This window comes from Quercus suber, unplaced genomic scaffold, assembly GCF_002906115.3.
Source record: "Quercus suber isolate HL8 unplaced genomic scaffold, Cork oak 2.0 scaffold_566, whole genome shotgun sequence".
In the NCBI taxonomy this organism is placed as follows: Eukaryota; Viridiplantae; Streptophyta; class Magnoliopsida; order Fagales; family Fagaceae; genus Quercus; species Quercus suber.
In genome coordinates this window covers 439,844-451,115 of record NW_027070011.1, presented here as the reverse complement: position 1 = coordinate 451,115, position 11,272 = coordinate 439,844, and the positions used below count along the sequence as shown (strand labels likewise).

At 37.2% G+C, this 11,272-nt stretch overlaps 1 protein-coding gene across 1 annotated transcript in view; it reads left to right on the top strand.

Annotated features, from left to right (window-relative positions):
- The first annotated feature begins 7,757 nt into the window (after positions 1-7,757).
- LOC111991617 (uncharacterized) overlaps positions 7,758-11,272 on the top strand; it is a 5,673-nt gene continuing 2,158 nt past the window's right edge. Inside the window, exon 1 of the mRNA XM_065764523.1 lies at positions 7,758-8,191. Coding sequence (XP_065620595.1) covers positions 8,033-8,191 — 159 coding nt within the window. The 5' untranslated portion in view covers positions 7,758-8,032. The remainder of the gene's footprint in view (positions 8,192-11,272) is intronic.

The window sequence follows — 11,272 nt, the reverse complement described above, 5'->3', positions numbered from 1 at the left end:
CGTACACGATCAATTAGTTCTAAGAAAGTTTTGTTTAAATGTGGACGAGTAACAGCTGCACCAACAAAAGAAAAATGGTTAGACGAATGAAAGATAGAGAATATAACAAAATGAATCACATGAAAAGAAAACATACCCTCAGGACGAAGGCGACCTATGGGGCTAGTAAAAGGAGGGAAAGGGGCATTAATAACATCTGTTGGGTCCCCAGCCCAGTTACCAGAAATGATAAAAAATTCTTGTTTCCAGAGCCTATCAGACGAGCTACGACCTTTAATTAAGCTATAAGGAGAGCCTCTGGACGAGAACTGGTAAAAACCAGCTGACTGTTTAATTTCTGAAGGCTTATAACAATAGAGGAACTCGTCCACGGTTATAGGACGATCCCCTTCCAGTGCCTCGCGCCATAACACTTGCATGGCGACTATCTACCTCCAACCGTTGGGATTAAGTTGATTGGGACCAATACCTAACCTATGGAAGAGATCTCTACAAAAGGAATTGAGGGGAAACCTTAGACCAGCTAAGAGATAAGACGAGTAAACCCCCAAACCAGAAGAAGGTGAACAGCACCATTCTCCTTCCCTAGGCAGACGAGGTTTAAACTCGGTAGGAATTTGGTATCTATCTACTAATGTTTTTAACTTAGGAGTGTCCAAAGTGGATGCTACCTCAGGTGCACAACTATATATAATGTTTTCCTCCTCCTCGTCCTGAGGAGGGCTGGGTGGCACTCTGGACGAGCTAGCCCCAGTCCCAGAAGCCATCCTACGTTGTATTTCCTGAAATTCTTCTAAGGAAATGCCAGGCACCCCAGACGAATACTGCTCGTCTGAGGAACTGCTACTTAAACTAGTACTACTCTCACCACTCTCATAGCTTCCAGACAAGACGTCCTGATACTCATCTATTTCTCTCTCTGTACTACTGGACGAAGACATAACTAAAGTAAAGGTGTAGACGAAAACCTAAAAAGAAGAGGAAGTACCTGAGAACTAGGACGAAACGCTAGACGAGATTCTTGGACGAGATAGCGGAAGGAAGTTTATGAGAAAGGTGAAGGGCAAGAAAGAAAATGTGCCAATTTATAGGGCCCAGAAGTGGGGTCAGCGAAGCGACACCACCCACTAAGAAAATGACACGTGGCAATCGTATGGGGAAACGCAATCGATTTTATTGCTCAACGAATTAAACCGTGACACGTGGCCACATAAATGGGATAAAATCCCCATAATGTCCCTGGACGACGCTCTGGACAAGGGGGCAACTGATGTATAACCAAAAATCACATCTATGGTTCGTCCAGAAGGGTCGTCCAGATAGTTGCGGTTGGCCAAACATCAGGCCATCTTCAATTCGTCCAGATATCTCGTCCCTGGGAGGTTGGGCAATTGATCACTCCAGGGAATCAATTGGAGAGAATCGTCCATGCACAAGGTGCATGGACGACCACACGACACAACAAGGAGTCGTCCATGCGCAGAGCACATGGACGACTACGCAAACACTTGGCGAACTTCGTAGCGGTTTATCAACCCGCGTTCATCGCCGCCAATCCCTCCACTGCATGTAACTTCCGACGGCGGTTATGATTTTTTGTAGCCGTTGAGGAGGTTATGTCCAAATTCCAAGATTCTAGGGGAAGTTATTGAACTAGTAACCGCCCTAGAGTACCCTATATAAGGCCTGGTCTTCACCATGCAAAGGTATGAATTTCCTGAGATTTTACATTCAGCAAAGTTGAAACTCCATTAGAAGAGAAAAACTAACTTCATCATCGGAGGGTGTTTGGCCGACTCACCCTGGTCACCCTTTGACTGCTTTCTCTCTTTGTAGGCTTCCGCTACCGCTGTAGTCCACCGAAGCCGAAGTGTTCAACTAACTGATTCCATACATCATCAGTTAATATAACATATAGTTATACATTTTAAACCAAAAGGCCTAAGTCCAATGGATATGTGTTCAACTATATTATATATTAACCATTTATTCTTTTCATCATTATTTAATGTGAGATTTCACTTACACGTGTAAACCCAACAATCTCCCCTCAAGTGTGAGTTAGGAATGGCAACGGGTTGGGTTCGGGCCGAGTTTTTCCATACCCGGACCCGACCCACGGGCCAAGACCCATGGCCCGAACCTGGCCCATTTACTAAATAGGTTTTTTTTTTTTTTCAGGGCTCGGACTCGCCCCTGCAGGGCTCCGTGGGCCCCGTCCAGCTAGGACAAATTTGGGCCTAATTCTCAGACCAAATCATGGCCCAATCACAATCATTTTTTTTTTAAGCCCAGATGTCAAAAATAGTCCAAAAATAAGCCCAATCAGCTTTTAAAATATGAAGAGAAAAAAATAAAATAAAATCTTACACCAGACCAGCTTATCAAACACTGGATTGTCAAGGGTAGCACTGGTCAGGAAACGACATGTCAGCAGTGTGAGACAGTTGAGAGGGTGGCAAAGATCTTGAGAAAGAGAGAGAGGAGGCGGCTGAGAGGTGAGGTGTGAGGCGTGAGCATGACTGTGAGCGTGCTTCTGTGTGAGGGTGAGCTGCTGAGTAAGGGTGAGGGAGGGAGGCCGTGTGCGTGAGGCAGTGACTGAGAGTGAAGGAGGCCGTGTGTGTGAGGTAGTGATTGAAGAAATGAGGGACTCTAGGGTTAGTTATAGCTACATATATAGGGGGTTTTTGGTAATTTTAGGGTAACTGGGTTATATCCGGGTCGAGTTTCGAATTTTTTTGATAAAACCCGGACCCGGTTCGGGTTTTTTTTTTTATAAAAAAATCCATACCCAACCCTATTCCTAATCGGACCGCGTAAAATTCGGCCCATTAGGGTCGGGTACCCGCTGGTCGGGCAAAAATTGTCATCCCTAGTGTGAGTCTCTGCCTCTCTGTGGGCTTCAAGATCTCTCTATTGGCCATGAACTGGTCCTATTCACTACTCCCTGCCTAATGAGCTTTTTCTTTCACTAGTACATCATCCATGTGCCTCCACGTGTCAACTCTACACATCTTTTATCCTCCATAGGAACCTCACACCTCACCGTTGTCTAGCACCATTAGCAATAGTACTCCTTTTTTGGCCTTTTTCAAGATCATTTGTGTGAGCTTTATGGGCTTATTTGGTGCTATATATTGTCCCCGCTCCAAATGCGAAAGGGACTCATCCCTACTCCATTTGCGAAAGGGCTCCAAGTACACACACCCTATTCCTATACCAACTGCGAAATGAATCTCGATAACCTTGCCACTTTTGCCCTATACCACCATGGGCTTTGATACCACTTGCTGGGGAGATAAATACTTTAGAAACTTCCTTGAATAATTAATATAACATATAGAGATACACTTTAACCCAAAAGACTTAAACCCAATAGGTATGTGTTAAATTATGTTCTATTAACTGTTATGACTTTCATCATTATTCAATGTGAGACTTCACTCACACGTATAAATCCAATAGGTTGTTGATTCCATTTTTAAAGTTTCGAAGGCTATGTTGTGGCTTTTAATATATATATATATATATATATATATATATGTATGTATGTGTGTGTGTTAATTATAAAATATTTAGTTGTCGTTGGTTGATAAAATTTGGGCAAAAGAGATTTGGGAGTTGTTGGTCAATAAAGAATATAGGCATAAACGATTTGGGTGTTGTACAATCATTGGTTGATAACAATATGGGAAAAATGCTAAAAGATCCCCTGAACTTTGGGGTAATGGCTAATACATATCTTTAACTTTTATTTTAGCCAATTTATTCTATGAACTTCTTATACGTGCCAAAATAGGGCTGGTATTAGTTTTGTCGTTTAAGTGATTAACGACATAATCATGTTGGACACACGTGCACTTGATTTGGTAAAGCCAAACTGATTGAGAGAGAGAAACTAGGCAAAACCAAAGAGAAATTGACAAGAGAGAGATAGGCCATGGCATCACGGGTCTGATGCTGTTCGTGGTTTCCGATAGCAACACCTGAATCGAAAGAGAGAGATGTTGTCGCAGTTCATTACACATACCCCTATTATCGCCGATATAGGCCATTGTGCAACAGAGACACCTCTTGCAGACTCAAAGGTAGCTTCTTTGTAATGGGTTTTGGAATACTTTTAAATTTTTTTTTTTTTGTTTGGGTTCTTCACTCTTGTTTGTTTCTCATCTGACTTATCAAAAGGAATTATTTTGGGTAAAATACTATTTTGGTTCTTAAATTTTACCAAAAGATTGTTTGCATCCCTAAATTTTAAAAATTTCTTTTTTCGTTTCTAAACTAATGGAAAGTTTGGCTTTTACCCCTAAACTATTGAAAATGTTTATTTTTTTTTCCTTAAACTAAAAAAAAAAAAAAAGTTATTTTTTTATCACTAAATTATTGAAAATAATTATTTTAACCTTTTTTTTTTTTGTTTCCGTCATTCGTTGATTTCGTATGTTCCCCTGCCTCTCTCTATCCTCACTTCCTATTTTGTTTACTAAGAAAATCTTGAAAATTAATGTTATTTTTTGCACTACGTGAATGTTAGTTTCTAATTAATGAAAATTTATCAAATATTATGATGTCGCTAAAGCCTGGAAAAAGCACACACGATACTTTCTTTGATGAACAAAAACTAAATTGTTAGCTTATGGGTAGTAAATCTAGAAATCCATGAGGAATTCCTTGAATCCACAAGGAGATAAACTAGAATCCACCAAAGAAAGAATTCGACAAAATTCTATATTTTATTAATAATAATCTGAAAGCCGAATTGCCTTTGGAGGCTACAATGCATTTAAATAGTAAAAAGAAACCCTAAGGCGGCTACGAAAATCTTGAAAATTAATGTTACTTTTTGCACTACGTGAATGTTAGTTTCTAATTAATGAAAATATATCAAAGATTATGATGTCGCGGAAGCTTGAGAAAAGCACACACGATACTCTTTTTGATGGACAAAAACTAAACTATTAACTTCTAGGTAGTAAACCTCGAATCCACAAGGGGTTGCTTGAATTCACAAGAAGATAAACTGAAATCCACCAAATAAATAGTTCAACAAAAGTCTGAATTTTATTAATAATAATATGAAAGTTGAATTGCCTTTGGAGATTACAATGCGTTTAAATAGTAAAAGGAAAACCTAGGGTGGCTAGCAAACCCTAAGGCGGCTACGAAAGCATATAAAACCCTAATTTGACTAAAAAACATTAAAAACACCTAAAACAAGGAAATAAATCACCTAAATCTAAAATAACAAAAATTGCGTAATTAAAAATATTAAAGTTAAATAATTACAAAAATTAAATATTAAACTGTGTCCTATATTAGACCCCTCAACTTGAAACAAACTCGTCCTCGAGTTAATGTTCGAAATCTGAAATCTTTCGCTCCAAATAAACAAATACTTTGAACGCTTTAATGACTTGATCCGGTTTTGAAACTTGAATTCTTCATAAAGTATAGCATAAAATTTATCCTCATTTGCCTTTAATTTATTTGCAACATCAATCAACAAAGGACTGATAATAAAATTAAAATTTTCTACTCCAAGAAAATCAACATATTGTGTAGTCACCTTCAACAAATCAACTGAAACCTAAGGATTGTAAGTCGTGGAGTTATCCTCATATTTAACCTCAATTAGATTTTCTACAATATTCTCAACAATTACCATCTTTTGATTTCTGTCATTATCCACAATCAGCTCAACCTTCTTTTCTTTGACCTCTTCATCAAGTTTTTGGCAAGTAGTATCTTCAATCTTCAATTCAATAATTTGATGCAAGTCTTTATCTTTTTTAATCACTTCAAAATTTTCTTTAAAAATAGGTTGCTTCTTTTCAAACCTCAAACCATTTCCTTTACTTGACACATGGACTTGACTATGATAAATTTGGTTTTGTGGTTGACCTTCCATGTTTTGAACATATTACTTTTCATATGAATATACAGATTTATAATTAATACTTGTATAATCTGGTATATCATAGCAGTCATTAGGAAACCATAAATCAATTAATACATTTTTCATTCTTTGGCAAGAATAGATTGGATGCTTACCTCACCGCTTTCTATCAATTTGAATATCTTCCCACCATTCTTTTGCTTCATTGTCCAATTTATTAGATGCAAGCCACACTTTTTCTTCATCACAAATACTCTTCCAAATCAAAAGCCAGTCAATAAAATCCAACTTACACATATCTCCGTCAAAAAATGAAATTTTATTGTAGTTAGGAATGCATCTTTGAATATATTAAACATTGTTGTTGTGAAACGATTTCCTAGCAAGAAGAGTAGCAATCTGTTGCTGGATTTCACATATAATTTACTGACTTATTTCATGAAATTGTTGATTCTCATCATGAAATTGTTGAGTCTTTTCACGAAACTTGTAGAACTCAGCCCTAGTGAGGACTGGGTTGTTGACATCGTCATCGCCATCATTGCGGTGGTGGTCACCGTCTCAGCCGTTAGCCATCAGGCCAGGGTATGTCAAGGCTTTGATACCAACTAATGTCTCGGAAGCCTAAAGAAACTAAACTACTAGCTTCTAGGTAGTAAGCTTCAAATCCACGAGGAGTTCCTTGAATCCACAAGGAGATAAACTAGAATCCATCAGAGAAAAAATTTGACAAAAGCTTGTATTTTATTAATAATAATTTGAAAATTGAATTGCCTTTGGAAGCTATAATGCGTTTAAATAGTAAAAAGAAGACCTAAGACGGCTAGCAAACCCTAAGGCGACTACAAAGTATATAAAACCCTAATTTGACTAAAAAATATTAAAAACACCGAAAACAAGGAAACTAATCACCTAAACCTAAAATAACAAAAATTACGTAAAAATACTAAATTTAAATAATTAAAAATACTAAAGTTAAATAATTACAACAATTAAATATTAAACCATGTCCTACGTCAGACTACATACATATTCGGGTTTCCTTGGCAATCAAAGGGCGCCTTAAGGAGAATCACGACACTTCTCTCTAAAACTGACTTAGTTTCTCGTTGTTTCTTAAGATTTCATGGGATTGAATTTGGCGATTTAAATTTCACGTGACTATGTCGTTAGTCACTTAAATGGAAGACTAACAGTAGCTCTATTTGGCACATGTGTGAAGTTCAGGGAGTAAATTGGATAAAATAAAAGTTCAGGGAGTGTATTGGCCACTACCTCAAAGTTCAAGAGGTCTCTTAACATTTTTCCCTAAAAATCTTAGTAAAATAGTATGCGATTTTAGGGAAAATAATAGGAAAATAAATGGAGAAATAATATTTAAATGGGATAGAGAAAAATAGAAAATGTATTGATAAGTGTATTTGAAAACTTATGAATGAAAAAAAGAAAAGAAAAGTAAGTTTTAATCTTCAATTTGGGCGAAGAAATAGATACTGTTGGTGAAGGCTCTTAAGCCATCAAAACTCAAGCTCACATAAGTTTATTGGGCAGGTGAATTGGGTTCCAACCAGTATTAGTATTGGGCTAATGTTAATTGGGCCGAAGCATCCCTCCTCATGTCTCTTCTTTATGGGCCTTTGAATTTGTTGTCAACAGCCACATGTAAAAGCAAAACGACCAACCCCCACGCACTAACCCAACTCCACCGTCTAAAGAGGAAAAAGCACAAAAAAGGGCAGTATAGATAGACAAACATACGAAAAGTGGGACCAAGCAACCACGTGGAGACCAGGTGGCAAAGGCAAAGGGCCAAAGCATCACCACTCCACCACTTCCATCCATTCACCTCTTCTTTTTGGCTCCTCCTCTCCTCTATCCACCCACTAACTTTCCTTCCTTTCCTTTCCCTTCCCTTTCTCTCTCTCTCTCTCTCTCTCTCTCTCTCTCTCTCTTTCACTTTCTCTTTATAACCCTCCGCAACTCCTTCCTCTCTCTCTCTTCCAACTCTATATTACACACAAACTAATAAAATTTTACACGCACACACACACACACACACACACAAAACAGAAAAAACAAAAAACAGTGTTTGGTAAAAATCAATCAAAACCAAGAAGCAAAAAGAGAAGAAGGACCATGGCGAAGAAGAGGAAATCGGATGCCACGCGCTTGGACGAGGTGGATCGAAGCATGTACACCACTTTCTGCAGCGCCGCCAACTCTCTCTCCCAGCTTTACTCCCAAGCCATGAACCACCAGCGACTCTCTTTCCAAGCCGGTGAACGCCACGCGCTGGTTTGATTCTCTTCCTCCTTCCTTATTATGTATATCTTTCTATTTCGTTTTGATCTGATGGGGTTGCTTTGTTATGGCCTTTTGTTTGGTTTTTTCGCTTTGTTTTTTGTTTTTTGTTTTTTGTTTTTTTTGTTTTTTTGGTAGTATTGTTTCTCGGATTGTTTGGTTGCCGTGAAAATTGAAAGAGAATAATCAAGTTTGGAACTTTGTTTTTGTTTGTTGTTCTCTGTTTGTTCTAACTTTTGTTTTTTTGGGTTTTAAATAATGAAGAAACTGAGATTATTTTATTTTTTTCAATTGTCCTTAATGTTCTCAGAGACCCAGTAGTGCTATTTGATGTTTTCGTTATTGTGTTGTTTTTATTTTTGGTCCTATATATTCGTTTCATGGTAAAGTTATTAGTTTTTGACCCTTAAAACCCAATTCTGCAAATTTCCTTATAGTTTGTGGGTTAGATTTTTTTTTTTTCCCTCATGATAACTACACACTGGTGAGTGTTGAATTACAAGGTGGTTTGAATGATGTTTTCTTGGTTAACTTTGTTTTACCAAGAATTTATGCACTGGGTGTGTTTCATTTGCATGTTATTGATGCAAAGCAAATTGGAAAGTAAGGAGCTCATGATGTTTTTAGGAGAGGAAACATGGTAATTTTGCCATAGAGATTTTTATCTCATCAACTCGAGTCGGTCATAAGGAGTCATGAAGACCTCAAATAATTGCTTAGCCAGCTCTTGCTCAAAGTTTCATGAAACTCAAGTGCTGATACGCTTTTATTTACAAAATTCATGGCTTCTTATCATGGACTTGAGTCTGTCGGATCATTTGTCTTTGTTGTATCTGAAAGAGAGTAAGAGAACTAAACTTTGTTCTCAAATATTAATCCTTTGAGCATATGCAACATTTAACTATATCTTTATGTCATTTTACACAAAGGAGTAGTGGGGTTTTGTTCTTTTGGTGTCAAGGTTTTGTATGGCCTAATTCCGCCTATGTCTGTGTGCTGTTTGGCATCAAATATTTTGTGCACAGTTAGTCCCAAGCCTGGAAAAAGGAGGAGGGTTGTAGTGGGTTGATGGATAACGTAAAATATAGTCACTTTATTATGAATGAAAGGGTATCTATGACCTAGAATATATGGTATTGTTTATCCTTTACAAGTATAACGAGGATTTTTGTTTAATCTAAGCTTGGATGATGGTCAACCACTGGAATTGTAATTGTATTTGCAGGTTGAACTATTTAGGAGACACACCTTTGGACTACAAAGAATACAATACATAAAATATAATAATATTTGATGGTACAACACCTTAATATGTGCATACTGATTTCTAAACACAAATAGTCGATGGAATCTTACAAGTCTGATCAGTAAGCCTCTTAGTGTTCACTCTCCCTGTTTCATCTCTCTAGATTTTTCCTCTCTCATTGCTACCTCATAGTTTCTTACTAGAAACCAGTCCACCACATCCCCTCTGCTCTTGCTATTTTTAATAGAATAGCCCCACTACACCGAGTTTTCTCACCCAATTATATTGAGACACTTCTTTCTGTTATTACTTATTAGGTAGTTTGCTGAATCTAGAAATAACATATATTTGTTCTACGTTTCAATCATTTGCTTTTAATGGTATTTTTTTTTTCCTGATCTTGTTCATTTTCGACACCTTTCACACCTATTTCGTTTATTCATCTTTAATGATTCTCATGTGTTTTCCTTTTCTTTCCTGTTTCCTTATTCTCTTCAAAGCTTCTAGTCATTGCTTTCACTTTGTGCTTACATGCTCTGAACTCCTGTTTGCTTGCTTTGGGATACTTTTCTTAGAAATTCATGTGAAGTACATGGAGCCTTTTGATATGAGTCTTTGCGGTGCTTTTGTACATAAACTGAAGCATTGATTCTAATTATTTATGTTCTTTGAATTGTTTGTGCTATATCATCTTCTTTTCTTTCTTTCTTTTTTTATTTTTTTTAAATGCTTGGTTTATAGCTAGGATTGTGAGAGGTTGAGGTCCATCCAAGAAACTAAGATTGCTCAGTTTCAAGGGTCAGCTATCATTGATTCTAGTAGTTCTCAATGTAGCAACTACTCTTTGACAGTCTCTGAAGAATAAAAAATTAACATTTTCTTATATATATGTGTGTGTGTGTGTGTGTGTGTGTGTGTGTGTGTGTGTGTATCACCCATTTAGAGGAAGCAGAATGCTAGATGCTTTGAGGATTGTGAACGGTCTATTCTTGACATTAAGTTTTTCTTTTTCCATACTCTCCTTGAGTGGATTTTAGTTTCGCCTTCTTATTCTTGTTTTTCACTTTTTCTCTCCCCGATCTTATTGACTGTTGTAATCTGGGTTCTTGATTTGTGCCTCTGCAGTACACTTCCAATGTACTTGGTTGGTTTTTTTTTTTCCTTATAATAAAATTTCTTACGTTACTTATCAAATATATATATATATATATCACCCGTATATGGGTGTATTACATTTCCCCACTATGAGCAATGTATTCGTAAGTGCGTCTGTAATATGAAATGGTTCTCTGTCATGTGGAAACTGTAATACACCCCATTAAGAAATTGTAATCCTAAATAGTATTTTCATAATTATTTTTGGAAAATTGTTTGAAATATTTATATTTTCCTCCCTTCTACTACAGGCAGTACATGCCTAGTTATAAATATCAAAGCCCCCTAGGTGGACCAAATTTTATATTCTGACACAGGAGAGATCAGTCACCCCCAACCACCCCCCCCCCCCCAGCTGTAAGTTTGGGTGGAGGAAAAAAGTCTGGTTTGAACCACACAAATCCTATGATGTGAGGTAATGCGCTGAAATCATGCACATGCGAAGTGCATTTTTTTAATGTTTTAAGTGTCTCTAGGCATTTAGTTGTGCATGATGTGTTGGTTTAATGGGCCTCCTGTTCAATTTTTTTCTGCTGTGTTGTTGCCGAGACTCTCCCAGTTATTGTTTATGATGTTGTTGCTCTTGAAAGCGTCTCTTCTTGTTGACCTATGTAATTCTGTTTTGTTAGTTTTAATGAATTTTATTTCCACAAAAAAAAAAAAAAAAAAAAAAA